The sequence below is a fragment of the Megalobrama amblycephala genome, linkage group LG2 (assembly GCF_018812025.1).
Source record: "Megalobrama amblycephala isolate DHTTF-2021 linkage group LG2, ASM1881202v1, whole genome shotgun sequence".
NCBI classification, from domain to species: domain Eukaryota; kingdom Metazoa; phylum Chordata; class Actinopteri; order Cypriniformes; family Xenocyprididae; genus Megalobrama; species Megalobrama amblycephala.
The window spans coordinates 22,116,805-22,136,003 of record NC_063045.1 but is presented as its reverse complement, the minus strand read 5'-3'; the positions used below and the strand labels follow the sequence as shown (position 1 = coordinate 22,136,003).

Here is a 19,199-nt window from a genome sequence, read left to right as displayed (position 1 = left end):
CAGCCACTAGAAGGGGGACATAGTCACCCAAATGCCACCAGACCGACCTGGTCTGAAAAAAACCTAGTCTTTGGCCAGCAACCTGTCTGAATACAGAGTCTCAACAACGCATTCTTCAGAGAAGACAGCGAGTAAGATCAACTGCAGAAGGCAGTAAGCAACTCAAACCTGAGCATAGAGACGGGCATCTGGGAGAGCAGAACTCAGCTGAGTGCTCTTTACCCTCTTATTGAGGGGAGTAAACTCTGCTCAATCCTAGGATCTACTCAGCGCCTGATTAATTGCACTGAGGAGGCTGCGCACTCAAGAAAGCGCATTAGCCAGCCTGAGGGCTGGTCCTCACGGGGGAGGCCTCATAGGGCCTTCAACCAATGACCAGCTTAGGGTTGTTCCATTAGTGCTTAGCTCCCTAACAGGTGAGTACAATGCTCAACCTAACAGATAGACCATACTGTAGGCACACAATCATGGAGGCCCAAGAAGGAGCCTACAACATGACAATAGTTCTACATAGCATAGAAAAACTCACAGAAGCCTTGTCAAAGGCCAACATGTGAGAACTACATGTTTATCCTGCTTAAGTTACAACCCCAAAAGTGGCAATGGGAAAATCCAAAGGTAGCCTGTCAAGGCCACACACCTTGAACACCTATCTTGCTGAGAGCAAGAATCTACCACATATAACTCGCTCCGAGTTAGAAACAGCAGATAAGACTGTAGAGTGCCCACACAACAGTCTACCTAACACAATCCAACAAGCAGTGTACTCAGTAAAAGCACCTTTTACTCTTTAAAGCAAGAGGAGTACAACATATGCCATCATGATCTGCAGGAGGCCCAAAAACGGGCCTACAACTTCAGACAGACACATAGCATCAGCTTGTGGCAATGTTTCAAGCTCCAGGGAGGACAAAAACCGAACTACAGAGAGGTTCACTAAATCAACTCAACCTGGGCAAATGGCCACTCAGCAGTGTACTCAGTAAAACACCTTTTACTCTCTAAGCGAAAGGAGTACACATTTAAATACACCAACATGCTCTCAAAGGAGGCCCCGAGGGCCTACTACTTATAGACATGTGGCGTTAGCTAGTGGCAACTAAAGTTCTAGGAACAAAAATAGAACCAACTTACTTAATGAGGTAGTTATTTAGCTCAACTAGAGCTAAGGAAACCAACACAAACCAACAAGCCATATACTCAGGAAAAAACCTTTTTACTCTCTAAGCAAGAGGAGTAACATATGCCATCGTGTCCTAAAGAAGACCCCAAGACAGGTCTATGATTCCGAACAGACACGTAGCATCAGCTCGTGGAAGTGCTACCGAACTCAAGGGAGCAAATGTAGAAAACCGAACCACCGTAAAGTTTACTAAATAAACTCACCCTGAGAGCCATTCAGCAATGTACTCAGAAAAAACACTTTTTACTCTCTAAGTTAGAGGAGTACAAAAACATATGCCAACATGCTCTCACAGGAGGCCCAGAAGGCCTACAACAACAAAGACAAAGACACGTGGCATCGGCTAGTGGCCATTAACCCTCAGGGGTCTGAGGATTTTTGGGACCCTGGAGAAGTTTTGACATGCCCTGACATTTGTGCTTTTTTCAGTTGTTCATAAACATATTAATGGAAAAAGTGTCATTACACTGTATTCAGCACAAACTAGGCTACAATAGTATGTGAGGAACATGTATGTACATGTTTGTGTTTTTGAAGGAATAACGTTTATGCGTGGTTATTGAAAAAACAAAAAACTTAAGTCACTGAAATAAAGCCAAAATATATATATTAAATCTTTGTTCACAAGACTTCTGGGTATTTGAGGTTGTAGACTAGAGTTTTTGCTTCAAAATGAGTTAAAAATTATGCTGCCTGCTTGTTCATATAAAACAATAGAGAGATTTAAATTTTCTAAAACATCTTTGGTCAAGAAACACAGTATGCGTGGAGGCGTGAATCCTCATGTATAATGGGTGATTCTCACCTGAGAAGACAAAAGAATCACATAATAATGACCTGAAATGACTTGCATATTAATGAGGCCTTTCAGTCAGGTAGACTGTGAACCCTCTGTGATCATGATTCAAATCTCATCATGGTGTAAATCAAACATACAGAAAAAAACAGCAATACTGTGAAATATTATTACAATTTAAAATAATGGTATTCTATTATATTCTTTAAAATATAATGTATTTCTGTGATGCAAAGTGTCTGAACAATTATGTTACCTCTATGGCATTTTTATATAGGCTTTTAGCTTAAAAGCATGCACATTTGGAGAAATATTGATGGATTCTCATATGTTTGTCAATTTTCTATACAGAAGAGTAATATTTATATTAATAATATTATGAGTGCTGGATACTGTGTTTAGCTCAGTGGTTAGAGCATGGCACTAGCAATGCCAAGGTCATGGGTTCGATCCCAGGGATTGCATATACTCAGATACAAATGTATATTAAAATGCAATGTAAGTCGCTTTGGATAAAAGCGTCTGCCAAGTGCATAAATGTAAATGTAAATGTAAATTCATACTTGCAGCCGGAGGGCGCTCTGTACACCTTTAGTCCACAAATGCCTGAGCAGAAGAATAGGCAATCCAGGAACTAATCGAACTAACAGAGGACAGAGATCGCTAACTATGGCTATTCAAAACACTTTTCAAGACAATAAATACACGATTGAGACGATGTATGCATGTATTGACTCAGAATTTGCGTCTGAATAGCGCTCCCTCCGTGGGCGTGGCCGCATTAGCGGATAATGAGCTGAATCGTGGATTTCTGACATGGCTCTCTTTTAATACAAATTACATAAACACAGAATGTTTGTTTTCAATTTGACTTACACGATTTAAAACCTGACATTTCAACGTTTTTTTAGACATAAGTCTAATTTTTTTGTGATTAGTATTCACTAAGTTACAGTTCATTTTCTGAGAACTATCAGATTGGACTTCCTTCAGAGGGAGATGAGAGATCACGCATCATGTTAGTTTTCTTTATTTTACAAAAAGCACAACATTTTGTTTTTACTCTGAGTGTACACAAATAAAAGAAGATATTCCACAGATTAAAATGGTGTATAGCTCTTAATTGTATGTGCAACATTAACGGAGTATTTTGAGTCTCTTTCACACTGGTAAGAAAAAAACCACGGTGGTATCGCCGGTGATACCCTCTGACCTCAGAGTGTTAAAAGTTCTAGGAGTCATAATAGTACCAAACGTTCATAGTGAGGTAACTACTTTATCTCAACTAGAACTATATCCCACACAAGCCATCAGGCCATGCACTCAGTAAAGCACATTTTACTCTTAAAGCAAGTGGAGTACACACTCTGCCACAATACTCTGAGAGAGGCCTCAAAGAAGGCCTACTCCTAACAGAGATGGGCATGGCCAAAGGCGGTAATGAAACAAAACCAGCGCAGAATTGTGCCAACATGCCAAATGAAAGGAGGCCCCAGCAGGGCCTACAACCTCAACAAACACGTGGCGCCAGCTAGTGGTTATAAAGGGGACCAGCTCTAAACCCAGCAAACAGTTGTGGGTAACTAGCTTAGCACAACCTGAGCTAAGTCTACACATTCCAACAGGCAATGTACCTAACTACAATTACAGGGGGCACAACAATGCTACCATGGTCTGAAGGATGCCTAGAATAGCCTACTACATCAAACAGACACGGACATAGACTTGGGGCAGTGCTAAATCAAGTGAGCAAAACTCATGAACATCTACCAACAACGCTTGTAAAAACACAAGCTAACATACTAGAAGGAGGCTCAATCTACCAGAGCCTACAACTCCTACAGTATATGCAATATAGCTGTTGTGGCAATGATCAATGCTGAAGGGAGCTAACAGAACCAAACTGAAAGTGAGGTTCCCTACACTCAACCCGAGTGTGCAATCCATCAGGTGATGCACTCAGTGAAACACCAAAAACCCTAAACGGGGAGTACAAAATAGTCACCATGCTCTTAAACAGAGGCTAAACATAAGCCTGCTACTTATGAGAACAGGTGCTAACCTGTGGCAGCACTAGGAGTAAAGCTCACACATGTGTAGGGCAAAAACTAGAACCCAAAGCAAACATAATGCTTTGTTATTCATACATGCTATCCTGAAAAGGATAAATGCTCTCACCAGACAGAAAAAAAAACATCTGTACTGAACCCTAGAAAATGGGAGCTAAAATAAGCTAGCACCGTAACCTCAAACTTGAATGCTAATTCAAGGGGCTCAGGGGAAAGACAAATTCATATCATGAATCAAGTTCTAGAAAGTGGGGCCTAGTAACACAGCATAAACTTATCTAAGCAAAGATAAGGGCCTACCACCTGAGACAACTGCATCAGGGAGGCTCATAACAGTCTACTACCTTAGCTGTTATCTTTAGCCATTGCACCTACACTACTAACAAGGGGTAAATGGGCATATGGCCTAACAACTCCCACAGGAGGTGGCCAGATCTAGGAACTATACAACCTAACAAGGGATAGTAATTAACTCCCTCGGGTCGGCGGTCACGCCGGCGTGATCACCGTGGTTTTTTTCTAACCAGTGTGAAAGAGACTCAAAATACTCAGTCAATGTTGCACATACAATTAAGAGCTATACACCATTTTAATCTGTTGAATATCTTCTTTCATTTGTGTACACTCAGAGTAAAAACAAAATGTTGTGCTTTTTGTAAAATAAAGAAAACTAACATGATGCGTGATCTCTCGTCTCCCTCTGAACGAAGTCCAATCTGATAGTTCTCAGAAAATGAACTGTAACTTAGTGAATACTAATCACAAAAAAATTAGACTTGTGTCTAAAGATGAACGTTGAAATGTCAGGTTTTAAATCGAAAACAAACCTTCTGTGTTTATGTAATCTGTATGAAAAGAGAGCCATGTCAGAAGTCTGTGATTCAGCTCATTATCCGCTAATGCGGCCACGCCCACGGAGGGAGCACTATTCAGACACAAATTCAGTCAATACATGCATTCATCGTCTCAATCGTGTATTTATTGTCTTGAAAAGTGTTTTGAATAGCCATAGTTAGCGATCTCTGACCTCTGTTAGTTCAGTTATTTCCTGGATTGCCTATTCTTCTTTAGCATTGGCATTTGTGGACTAAAAGTGCACAGAGCGCCCTCCGGCTGCAAGTATGAATTGAAAATACAGTATCCAGTGCTCACAGTAATGACAATAAATCCTGAATAAATATTACTCCTCTGTATAGAAAATTGACATAAACATGAGAATCCATCAATATTTCTCCAAATGTGCATGCTTTTAAGCTAAAAGCTTATATGAAATGCCATAGAGGTAACATAATTGTTCAGACACTTTGTATCATAGAAATGCATTATATTTTAAAGAATATAATAGAATACCATTATTTTAAATTGCAATAATATTTCACAATATTGTTGTTTTTTCTGTATGTTTGATTTACATTATGATGAGCTTGAGACATGATCAACAGAGGGTTTTTTCACAGCCTACCTGACTGCTCCTACACACAAAAGTTCAGAGGGCGACACCGGTGCATTGAGGAGAAAGCCCTTCTTATTCTCCACGATGTCCGCCAGGATCAGCCACAGATGTCTCTCTGTGGCCACCATCACCACCATCGATTTTCTGATCGACTCGGTGGTTTGTTTAGCGGCCTGGAGAGCGAGATCTGTGGTGCGGCGCAGCTATTCCACCGCCTCAGGGGACAGACCCTGCCCCTGGTCCAGATCCTTCAGCAGGTCAGCCTGGTAGGCTTGTAATACCGCCATAGTGTGTAGAGCTGCACCGGCCTGACCCGCTGCCACGTGTGCCCTGCCGTTTAAGCGAGATGTCACTTTAAAAGGGATCCATAACATCCAGTAGCTCAGCATACGTTGGGCAGGGAGGCTTAGAAGAACCAGCAGGCTCACCTCCTTCTTCTTCAACCGCCATCTCCTGCTCTCTGGGGCTAGCAGCCAAAAGAGCGCTCACTGCTGGATCCGATGATGTCAAAGAAAGGATGTCATCGTCATCCAGTGACTCATCCCCGCCAGCTGCTGGGGGCTAAGAAAGATTAACGCCTCTCTCAAACTCCGCACCTGCGAGCCCCATGATTTCAGCCACCTCTCTGCCTCAGTGCAAGCAGGGCCAGAACCACCAGGCACAGATGTCGACGTCTCTTCCCTTGAGAACAGTGACAGACGGGACACAGTTAATACAGACAGCACCCTCAAGAACTGTCCGTGCTTGCTCCTCACCCAGACAGAAAACGCACAGGTTGTGTGTGTGTGTCCTCGGGTGTCAAAAACCTTGGACATGGGTCAGCACACTTCCTGAAATGTTTGTCAGACATGCTAGAAAATATTCCTTACCAGATTCGATTGCAATAGCGATCAGACACAATAGTCCCGAAAGACGAAAAGATACTGACTGATTCTCTAGGCGCTCCTTATATACTTCCGGGTCACGCTATGATGATGTCATAGGCTGTCGCCAGCCAATAGGATTGGAGAGATTTGATACTTGGCTTTCAGACATCAGTTCACGTGTGACGTTCTCCATATGTGTTTCAACGCAATGTAGAGTTCCCTTTCTAAAGGGAACGGGCTTCCATACATCATGACAGTCTGAGGACAACAGTGCCAGACTATCAGTCTGAGGCTGGAAGTGGGCAGAGTAACAGTCTCACGTCGGATGTGGGCGGCGTTAGCGACAAAAACAATCATGGCGGAAGAAGAGAACAAGGTAAAAAGTTAACAGTTAACATGACTCTAATCTTTTTGTAAATGGGCTTTGCGATGAAGTCACTTTATCACATCTTTTGATATTTTACAAATGGATTGTCTCATGTTGTTTGGTTATTTTCCAATACTGACCGATGCTTATGTGGGTTTTCAGAGGGATATTAGGATTCGGAGATGCTCCGCTTTACTTCATTTACAGCGATGCAAAACATGCTGCAACAATTTCCACTGCCCAGTGTTTTTAAACCGACCAGATGGCACAGGTTGAATGCACACCTTCAGATTCACTCCAAAAAGGCTGCTGTCAATGGAGGTATGAACATTTCTTTAATATTGTGAATTTATAATGTTTTTGCAATGCATTAAGTACTAATTTTGACTATAGAACTAATGAAATGTGTCTCTTTTATGCAATTTTTATGGCTACATTAAAGTTTTTGATTTTGTTGCAGTAAATTAGCAGAATCACCCCAGGGCAATGGAAGCTGAACAAAAACAAGGTTAGTTTCATAAGACTTTCATAAACATATAAGCTACTTATACAGATGGTGTGTTGTTATATCTGTCAAATCTTTTCAGTAATAACTTAATAATATTCTATTGTTTTAGAATGTTCCACAACGGTTGACTGTGGGATCTTCATGTAATGGTAAGAAAAAGAAGGGAAAGTTAAATGTTTTGTATGAACGTTTCTTTTCATAAGAATAAAAAACAAACATAAGGGATTTTCATACTTGAAATAGTTAACCCTGGGTGATTGTAAACCCCAGGTAAACAGAATCCTGGGTTATCCTGATTCATGTTTCACACTGATCATCATTTACCTGGGGTTAACAATTAATTCTGAGTATTCATACGCAGCGTTTCACACTGTACATTACTAAACCCTGAGTTATCCTTATTTGCATATTTCCAGTGTCACTGATTGGATGAACAAAGCACACAAAGGGCCCTATAATACACCCGGCGCAATGCGATGCAGGGCGCAGCGCAAGTGTGTTTGCTAGTTTGCGTCTGGCGCCGTTCGCGTTTTCCCGTTCAGCGCCACGTCCTTAAATTAGTAAATGCATTTGCGCCAGTTAGTGCGCCCATGGGCGTGCTGGTCTAAAAAAGAGGTGTGTTCAGGCGCATTGCCGGCACATTGCTATTTTAAGGAGCTGAAAATAGACTGCGCCATAGACCAACTCAAACCTGGTCTAAAGTCTAAAGTCAATGGCGCAATATTTTTTTGTTAGAGCGCGTTGGTAGAAACTGCGCCTCTGGGCGCGTCCACAGTGCGCGTTGACTTTGCTTATTACACACAGGGATGCGCATCACACAAACATGCCAAATATTAAAAACAAAAGGATTACAGTGTAAAAGAATATTATTGTGTAGGCTACATAAATATAAAAATGTAATGATGAATAGTCATTGCGTGTATTAGAATTAGGCTACCTATTTTCAATTCAGCCTATTACTACTTATAATGATGAACGAAATTGGCTAATTAATTGAACAATCGTGCCATTACACACACATATATATTAACTGACTCATCGCCAACAAATTCTGCCATGTAAATAGCAATCCGCCATGGCGCGAGCGCATCTCGCTCTTAAAGGGAATGGGAGATGACACTCTGATTGGTTTATTGAACGTTACGCCCATTACTCATTAAGAGAATAGGGACAACCCATTTCAAAAATGCGCCCCGGCGCACGGACCGTTTTTCCGTCGTTAAAATAGCAAAAGTGGATTTGGACACGCCCTGAGTGCACCTGCGCCGTGCGCTTTACACTTTGCGTTTAGATCGTTAAAATAGGGCCCAATATGTTTACATGAATACTCAGGCATTGCACATCCTCATTACATATAGCCAACTTCACTATCAAGTTTATCCTGAATGGACATTTCAGACTATAAAAGAATTAAACAGTATTTTCTACACTGCAGTTGTTGCATTTTCTGTCAGCATTTGTTTTGTTTTGTTTTTTCTTTCCAATGCTGAATTTACTATTTATATACAATGCACAGTGTTTCTGTGACTGTCAAAAGCACATAAATATACAACCATGGAAGGCTCTTTTACCCACGGTTAAAAGTGGATGACGATAACCCAGGGTTAAGTGCAGTGTGAAAAGCCATGTGAATTGCTTGCCTTTTTTTAAAAAAAAAATTAAACTGAATATAATTGATTAATTTCATTAGTGACAGGGTATGATTTATGTCTCCAATATATAAACATGAGAAAAACAGAATTTCAAGACTTTATTATACATGCTGTGCTGCATCCTGACTACAACACAAAGTATTGTTAAATACACTTCACATATTTCTTCCCATTTGTTTGTACCCTTCTCTCATGAAGGAGCCGTGGATCACAGAAGACCTCTGTGCTGCACAACAACCAAAAGTCTTCAGGGTTTTAGTGGAAGAGTCGTGCTTTCTGATATTGAAAGAGGAAGACCAGGGAACAGCCCTTCTTCAACTTTCACAGGCTGACACGGATGATGACAGACAACTGGCCAAAGAGCCTTTAGGTGTTTTGCTTACATATTAAGTATGAAATTGACATTTTTCTTAGTGAGTGTCTGGACAAAAAGAGTCTTGAAATTAATGTTTATGGAGATTTATTTATTTATTTATTTTTTGTTAAGATTTAATTTGTCATCATGTATCTGCTGTGCAATAATTTGTTCAATTTACTCTCTTTGGTTTGATTTTGTACTTTTTTAGGGCAAAGCACAGCTAGTATATGATGCTTCTGCTACTTAGGGGGAAAAGTTCATTTTTATTAAAATGAAATAACTTTGTATTATGTTTTTGGGTTTGATGTGTCTTGATTTGATGTAATCTAGTATACAACTGTGTATGTGTATTATGTACAATGAAAAAAAATGGTTAATTCTGAAATGCTTGAGTAAAATATACATTGTATGTCAAATAAATATTATTTGATGTTGTTTGTAATATATGTTTGTCATTTTTAGTGTTTAAGCTTTGTGTTCAATTTTTATTCAGTTAATCATTTAAGACAAAACAAGTTGATGAACTTTTAACTTTAAAAATATTTAAAAGGGGTTTAATACACACATTTATATATCTTTGTGCTGTACTGTTTGAATGGGAGAGCACGGGTAGCACCAAAAATGAAGAGAACTGCTGCCCAGCCAACTATATTAAACTGCTGGTCAAAGAGGGACGTTAAAAAGAATAAAGCATGTACTAAGAAGGAGATATGAGAATGTTGTGTAATACACTCCACATATATTTTTAGCTAGCTAATCCATTACACTGACAGTTATGGCTAAATTGCTACTGTAACCAGTTACCAAAACAGCCATCTGTATTTTTAGTTCATTTTTCAATAGTGTCTGTAATTTTCAATGACAAAAGTATTCACATCGGTGTTTGTTTTCTTCCTAAATTAATCTGACTTTTGAACGAATTGTCTGAATGAACGATTTAAGCGACTCACTCAATAAAAAAGCAAATCGCTGCCGCCTACTGGCGGTTTCAATATTTAACATAATTTCTTTCTTTTTAGCTCAGTTGTGTTAGAATTTGATTTTAATGATTATACATAAATTTCATAAAGTTGTGAAGTATAGACAGATAGATACAAGAAGAAATAAATTATCCAATAACGCTACACATAAAACAGATAATTATTATTTTTTAATTTAAAAAATTAATAACAGGCAGCATACCAACATTCAGGCTGTTAGTCTGCCGCTGTCGGCCTCAGACTGTCATGACATATGGTTCTACGGTTCTGCAGTTAGTCTCCTAATCTCCTTTAAGGGACAATTTATGTAGGAGAGGATTTATGAACTATTAAAAAAAGGAGGTTTTGAGAACTTCTGACCTACTATTTCAAATACTACTACATAATATGACTATCAGTACCAAGATAATAATCATGAAACATTACTGTTTCTCACCTGAATTCAATATCCACTGATATACCAAAAGCTGGAGGACAGCAGTAATCAACAGAAAAACCGACAGCAACATTGACAGCAACAGTGACTCAATCACCACAGAAACAAAAGCAACAATTATGCCAACCAGAGCAGATGTTTCTGTTTATAGAAAAAAAATACATCAGATTGCTGAAAGATTCAATGTTAACAGGTGGTTGACACCTTCTTGACTGAAGATACAAGAGCTAATTATATAGTACAATGTTTATTTATAAAGCACATTTAAAAACAACTGAGGCTGACCAAAGTGATGTACAATAAATAAATAAATAATAATAATATGTAAGGAACACAGCGATTCATTGGTATCTTCTGGTCTCTCTGACAGTGGTTTGAGTAAACATTCATTGGCTTCTACTAAAAGTCTCTTACCATAATTAGTCCTGATTTCCTTCTCTGTCAGAGTCTTTCTGAAGGTTTTGCTCTGGTGTTTCACCACACAGCTGAACTCATTCTTCCTCCACTCATCAGCTTCAGTCTGGAGGATCACAGTCTTCTGGAAGGTGCTGTCCTCATTGGGAAGAACTTTCCCAACCTTCACATTCTTATAAAGCTCTTGTCCGTTTCTCATCCAGGTGATTGTAATATCACTGGGATAAAAGTGTGTGACGTGACACAACACTGGAGAGGAGGAGTTCTTCTGTAACAGAGACACCTGAGGAGAGACTGAGAGAGACACAAAGAGAGAGACTGTAAGGTTATTTTTTGCATATCCAGATTGGTCTTTAAAGTCTGGAAAGAAAAAAAACATCTTAAAAGTTTGTGTTTATACACCACTTCATTTTAAAGATTAACACATTATTGTTAATTTTGTAAAATTCATATTCTATATTCTATACTAAAAAAATGAAGGTACAAAAGATGTCACTGGAGCAGTACCTGTTCAAAAGGTACAACTAAAAGGTCCATACTGGTACATTAAAAGATACATATTAGTACCTAAAATGTTAAAAAATATAGCATTGCACCAGTTACAGCTTTTGCATGTTACTTTCTGGGGAGTTTCATGTATCATCATGATATACTTATAAATATACATTTCTATAGCTCTGACTGAATTTTAAGTGTCATTTTTATGCACTAACTGATAATAATCATGTACCTGTTTTCTCCAGGCTGCTCTTCCCAATCGTCAGGAGCTTTTTCAAAGTCTCAATACAGTCAATTTCAAGGTAGTATTTCCAGTGCACAAGACGGATGGTTTCATTGTTACACCTCTCTTGAGTCTTGAATCCTTGCTTCATTGGAGATATCCATTCATCCCTCTTCAAATCCAGAAACAGAAAATCCTCTCCATCGTATCCATACTGATGGAACGCATTTGTTTTCCCAGTTTCATCCTTCCATTCACAGCCGTAAGTTATCTGGTATGTGTGCTCACCTGAGGAGATATGATATGAACAAAATTACAACAGTTAACATATGCAACAGTTTGACGGCATGAGTGTGTAAATAAATGAGAAATAACAACGGATTGTCTTTAAAAACCCTCTTTTGTGAGGAACCATTTCCTTCCACCATGGATTCAAATCTCAAGTTGACAGTTTAACAGTTGAGCCCAAACCTCTGTTACTAATTCTAAAACATCACTTCAAAATTAGTAACGAAGGAACGTTGAGTCGCTTCATTGAAGCTTATTGTATTGTGTAGAGTAGATTATTATGAGAGAGAGAGAGAGATTGCCTGAGCGAGTGTGATATATCATTCATTCTTCTGAGGCCTGTTGAATGAAACTAGTTGAACAAACTCTTGAGTTTCAGAGTAGGTTTAGAGTTGACAGAACTAGACAAACTCAATCCGGTTTAGATCAGGATCAGCTGTTGAACCACGCTCGGTATAAATGTTCTCGACTCAGGTTTGATCCAGAGTTTGTGAGGCAAACAGCCAATCACACGGAACATGGAAAAGCATCAGTTTGATTCACTTCGTTTGATTGATGAAGAGATTGTTATGAAAAAATATAATGAAATAAAACACATTTACAAGGCAGGAATAAACACTGCTGCAGTTTAAAGTGAGAGATACAGGGGGAGTGGCTTTATTGGGTCAGATATATATCACTTTGCTCAGAGCTGATTGGTCTAGTTTTGGTTTGCGATCTCTAACCCAGAATAAAACCCACCCTACCACCAAACCTGTCCCTAACATTACCCAACTCCAATGCCAGAGACCCGGGTTTGAGTCCCGATTAGAGCGGGTGGTTCGAACAGGAGGGGTTACACAAGCAGCTCTAAAAGAAACTTGCAATCGTTATCTGAGGTGAAAGGCGACATCCACATATATTATCCACACGTGTAAATGTAACATTTTATTCAACAACATGCGCTAAATTCCTGATTTTTCATTTTATTATTCATTCTGGGTCATGTAATCAGAAGCCAGATATTATGTGTGAATGTACTTGTGTGTCCAGCGTACCTGCTGACTCTGTCCAGATGTTGTTTAAAATCCAGTGATGTTGTTCAATCAATGAATGTGTCTGACTGTCCCAGTAATCTGATTCTTCAATCTCTCTCACCCATTCTGTTTTTGGTGAAGCTTTCTTTGTGTTGATGTCAAAGTACATAAACTGAATGTCATCGACCAGACCAGTTGCAGTGAAATTGTTGTCTCCAGACACGGAAGTGTAGAAATATTTTAGAGAGTGTTTTCCTGTGGACAGAAATCAGCCATATTAAATGGGTCACAATTAGCTTATATACAGTAGTGTAAACAGGGACGCAAACTTGTCACCTTTCGGCGAAATTCACCGTTCTCGATTCATTTTTATCCATTTGCATGCGTTTTTAAGCATCGTGGTTTAAAACAAGTGATTTTAAGCCTTTGAATCACAGTCTGCAGAGACAGACAGTATATATCTCCATTTTTCTGAATGCTGTCTGAGAGATACAAACACATCCACTGCTCAGAGTGTGTGAGTTTAGAAAAGAGTTATATTTGCCCATTTATTGGCCTTGAACGGTTAAATATACTTATTTGTATGTGTCAAAATGCCCATTTTTGCAAGTATTCAAAATCGCTGTGGACCATTTGTCAATTTTAGGCTCTTTTGATATTACAGTTTTTCTCAGTCACTTTGGTGCATTTCTCACATCACTTTTTACATTTGCACAACAGTTAATGCAGTTCTCAAAACAATTAGTACAAACTGCAAAACCTAGTTGATAACCTGCAAAAGCGTGTCACTTGCTCAAAATGGATAGGTCATTCCTTAAAAGCAGTAAAGTTACACATTACTGTATTTAGTGAGGTAACTGAGTACAAGACACTGAATGTATGTTTCACATTTTTACTGCATATGCTCTTTGCAATTCTAATTTGATCACAGCATTGTGCAAAAGAAAAAAATACACCCTTATTTACAACAAACATAAACTCCCTTTGGGTAGAGCTGTGCACAACTGTAAACAATATTGCAGTACATATTGGAACTGAACATACAACATATATAGTACTGTAATCATTCATGCACATCCAGACGTTCCTCTCTGTCTGGCCACATAAGTTCATCTACATCACAGCGACCTTTCATTTCTGTGTCATAGTATTGTAGAAATGGTACGCACTATGTCCTGCTCTTGGTTCATATACAGTATGCTTGTAAATGGGGGTTTAAGGGATTCAGCTCTGACAGTGATTGTAGAGAAGTGGCTTATCATTGGTTGCAACTAATGCTTCACACACCCCTTCTCATCAGTGAAAGCTGAGATTCACCTGAGAGAATATGTTCAATTTAGGAGACATTTTCAGGAAAAAAAAAAAAAAGATTTAAAAAAAAGTGTAAAATTTGCTTGACAGATTTTGACAACTAGTTCAACATTTTTGTATGTAATGACTCAAGCAATGAAATGAGGACTATTAGTTTTATATGGAATGACTATTCAGCATTCATAAGTATAGTTATGAAAAGTATGAAAGCAATTGATGCATGTCCAAAAGCATTTGCAATTTGTTCGAAGGAATGAGAAACTGCTACTATGATGTGCACAAATGACTAAATGTTGTGGAGGTTGAACTAACTGTTGTGCAAATGTAAATAGTGATGTGAGAAATGCACCAAAGCGACTGAGAAAAACTGTATGAAAGAATTATGAAGTTTCTATGGTGTCAAAAATGTTGATATAAAATGGCATTGTTAAATGTATGTTGTGATAAGACTTCAATATTTCAGTAAAATGTCAAGCTTGGAACTGATAAATCCTGACATGGCCAACTTTTGTTTTAATTTGAAGTTGCTAGTGTAATTTTTATTCCAAACACAGCTTGTATAACACTATATTACTATTTTGCCAACAAATGCAGCTTTTCTATCATAACCACAACATAATTAAAAAGTTATGTGTGTGTGTGTTAGGGCTGGGCAATATATCGCATGCGATTGTCACGCACATTTCGTCAGTAAAGCCGGTTCCCTGATTGCCGCTAAATCGCCATCACCTGCTTTCAAATGGAGCGGCATTTAATAGATAGAGCCGTAGATCACTGACATGCTATGCAATATCGCGTTCATTATCGAAGGCGATTCATCTGCGATATGAACGCGATATTGCGTCGCTTGTCAGTGAACTACGGTTCTGTCTATTAAATGCTGCTCCATTTGAAAGCAGGTGATGGCGATTTAGCGGCAATCAGGGAACCGGCTTTACTGACGAAATGCGCGTGACAATCACATGCGATATATCGCCCAGTCCTAGTGTGTGTACTTTTTCCACACACAAGATATTCTAAAACGTGTTTTTTGTTGTTGTTGTTTTGCTTTTTTTAAACAACATGGTCATTTTTGACCAAAGAGATTCAAGGAAATTAATAAATGACTGATTCTTCTTCTGCATTATAGGAGAAGCACAAACAAAGTTCACTTTTAAGGAACCTGCCCAGTTTTTAGAAGTGTAATATTTATGATTTACATGTCAATCCCCGTCACAGCGAGCATGTAGCATTTCCAAAAGAGAAATGTGTGACGCTGAGAGAACAAATAACCAAGAACCTTTAATAAACACAGAGAGATATACAGCCACAACACATACCTTTAACTTTCTCCACCAGTGTTTTTGAGAGAGAGAGAAAAGAAGTTGCCAGTGTAGTAGGGCAGTCTAGGTACCGCCCTATTAAACGTGGCATGTCTGCCGTTCCGGGTGTATTTAAGGCGTAGTTTGTCACCTGGGTGCGCATCGTACATTCATTGTTGTGTGTGGGTGTGCGCGCAGCTCTGCGGGAGCCAGGTTTTGGTCAGGATTGGTGCAATGTTGGTGTTGGGTACAGGCTGTCTTTCACCCCAGTTTATGTGTGTGCTCTGATGGAACGCCTGCATATTTGCAGTTCGCCGATTACGGATAAAGCTGTGAGTAACTGAACCTGTGTGTTTAGCGATCTACTACAACTGCTCGTGAGCACTTCGTCACTGTGGACTGCAGGGCAAATGCTCCTTAGACAATGTTAAGACTGCACTGTTTGTTCTGCTGTTGAGCATCTATACCTCTCTGTCTGACCCCTGTGGCCAGTAAATTGTCTATTGTTCTCCTTCATGGTTTGAACTTATTCTAATGCAAGTTGTTGGATTGAATGTGGGTTGGATTAATTGTGCTGTTACTTTCTTTCTTTGTTTATTTCAGGAGCTGAAGGCTCCCAGTGAGGGAAGCTAGAGGGAAGACAACTGCATCTCCCTCACTTAGAGTGTGTGGCGTGAGTGTTTGTGCAGAGCATATTAGGGTGAGTGGGGTGTCTTAGGATACTCACTGTTCAGCTAGCCGCCCTACTGGCAAGCCTCAGGCTGAAAGTTTCTTGTTTTCTTTTTCTTTTCTCTTTGTTTGGTCAACAGTTTTCTACATTTTAACTAATTATTATTGTGAAATAAAAGCATTTTGTATTTATATCCACATCTCTTGTGTTCAGTGGTAACAAACCTGTGTGCCCTATTTTGGGAATAAATTTCCCCGTTCACAGAAACGGGGTGGCGTAGTCTGCTTTATTTTGTTCTAGTTGTACACTAGTGTCAATTCTTGCTCTTCACCACCCTGCCACACCAGCATTTTTGACAGGCATTCTTTACAATCAATGCCTGAACACTGTTGGGGAATCTACTCTGAAACTGGTTTGACAAGCTGCTCATAAGTAAAACTAGTTAGGCTACATTCAAACTACCCTTCTGAAAAAGTATTAAGTTGTAATGCAAGTGAGCTATGAAAGTAGCTATCTCTATTGAAACTATTTTTTACAATGACATTGTATGTTACAAATGACTGAATATTTGTTCATTTTTGATGAAGATTGTTTTAAGTAAAAACTGGGGTTAAAATACCATAATGCAACAATTGTGATGTCAAGAGTGTTTTATTATGTAAACTGTCCAAAGATACACACAACCCCCATATCTCAGACTGTCAATGTGCAAAACTTCTACAAATGTAATTTTGTTCAGCATTTTAATTTGTCCGACATGTTGACAGGTTATAGAACAACTGTGTTCACAAAAATGAAAGTAAAAATACCAGCAAATGACCAATATGGGTCTTTATTGCTTAAATGCACAACTGGTCATATAAATATCATATTGATCACAGTAAATAAAAGTTGTTTTAATGATAAAAGTTACTTACAACATTAAAGATAAATAGGCTACAAATGGATAAAAACAGTAGATAAGCTCGTCTTGCCAAGCCGGAAGTGCTAAGTGTTAGTTTTTAAACATCAAAAGTAAAATGAATCTACATCTAAACCAAAAATAAACCACTCACCGGCAAATGCAAGAGAAATCCCAACGAGCAGTAGAAGCACAGAGGATTTCATGTTTGTCTTAACACGTCGTCAACAGTCTTATTTTTAAATCATCTTTCTAGAAAGCCAGTTGAAGCTGGTGTCTTTCCTCATTAACACACCTGTCTGAACGCACCCGAACTAAAGAAGCCCCGCCCACTCGATCATTGAGTCATCAGTCACTATGCAGAACTACTGGATTGTGTTATTATTCTGTTAAAGACGACTGAAGCCATCATGAAGTCGTGTAGAGATTACGGAGCTAAAAACTATTTTTCGGGGTCTGCAAAATTATCACCCCATTCGTTGAAGTCGCTACCTGAATTTGGTACAACACCTGATCGCAAGAAAAAGGGTACGATACAAGAGAGCACTGGACAGAAATATAACCTCCCAGATGTTGTACAGGTGTAATAACGTTCACGTGATCAGACTGATGAACGCGTCTCACCTGTTTGGATGGAGATTTGGACACTCAACAAACTACAACACTGGAAAGTACTCAAATACTATAATAAAATGTGAAATGTGTCTTTTGTTAAGTTGGATTGATGACAGATTTAACTAGTCGTTACCTCTCTAGCTCTGCTTAACATCACAGTGAGCTCCCTCACACAGACAGCACAGTTGAGGAGCAGGAGATCTGACAGTGTTTAAAGGGGTGGCTCAGTGTTTTTTTTCTAGGCTTGATTGTGTCTTTGGGGCACAGTTTAACATGTCTTAATGCTTTTTTGAAAACACTGTATTTTTCATATATTTTACCTTTATTCTACACCTCTGTTTCCACTGTCATATGAATGGCTCGTTTGACTTCCTGCTTCTATGAAGCCACTCCCTCCGAAATACGCAGGCTGTGTCCGAAAACCTAGGTAGCTGTCTTGCTGCCTCGCTGTCTTATAAGAGAATGACTTGTACGGCAGCATTTGTGCATGAAGGCACCTCACGAAACTGATTTCAGACAGACTTCTGAGGCAGTGTAACAGTTTAATGATCTACAGCAATATAGCGCGAGATTTGGTGAGAACTAAACAAATAATTAATTATTACAGTAGTAACTTCTTGATAGAAATGATATTAAAATTTAATTATGTTGGTCAAAATCGTACATTTATTCACAAACTGTGTCAGGGTGGGTGGGTGGTGGAAGGAGTGAGGACTCAATTGCAGGAAGAAAGAGGGCTTTTATTAATAATGAAATAAAACAAAAAACACAACAAAAACAACCCCGAGGGGGGAAAACAGACCAGAACTAAAACTTGACTTGACTGACTTGACAGGGACTTGACGACACCCAAGGAGAAATACGACAACGAACCAGCACAGGACTGCAAACACAAGGAGAATAAATAGGAGAGCAAACAAGGCAGGTAATGAGGGGAGGACAGGTGGGGCAAATCAACCAATAATGAGGTAACAAGGTGGGCGGGGTCAAGACAATAGACATGAGAGCACATGGCACAAAGAAATACATGACAAGCCATGTGCTCACACCAAACAAAACAAAGACACAAGCACATGGCCAATGAAGAAAAATCACAAGCCATGTGCTTACACAAGACGAGACATGAACACGTGACTATGAAAACTCATAAGCCACGTGTTCACACAAAACAAGACAACATGGAAGCACGCAGCCCGTGAAACACAGACTGCGTGCTAACACAACACAAGACAAAAACACAACATGAAAGCACGCGGCAGGTGGAAATCACCGCGTGCTACACAAAACATGAGAC

At 39.2% G+C, this 19,199-nt stretch overlaps 1 protein-coding gene across 1 annotated transcript; it reads right to left on the bottom strand.

Annotated features, from left to right (window-relative positions):
* Nucleotides 1-5,704: 5,704 nt before the first annotated feature.
* Nucleotides 5,705-17,573, bottom strand: LOC125262663 (DLA class I histocompatibility antigen, A9/A9 alpha chain-like). Its single transcript, XM_048181481.1, has 7 exons — nucleotides 17,445-17,573; nucleotides 13,129-13,362; nucleotides 11,813-12,091; nucleotides 11,083-11,376; nucleotides 10,669-10,809; nucleotides 5,893-6,052; nucleotides 5,705-5,831 (listed from the first exon to the last, which is right to left on the bottom strand). Exons 1-7 carry the CDS (start codon nucleotides 17,494-17,496, stop codon nucleotides 5,705-5,707), a joined length of 1,287 nt encoding a protein of 428 aa, XP_048037438.1. The 5' UTR covers nucleotides 17,497-17,573.
* Between the last annotated feature and the right edge of the window lie 1,626 nt (nucleotides 17,574-19,199).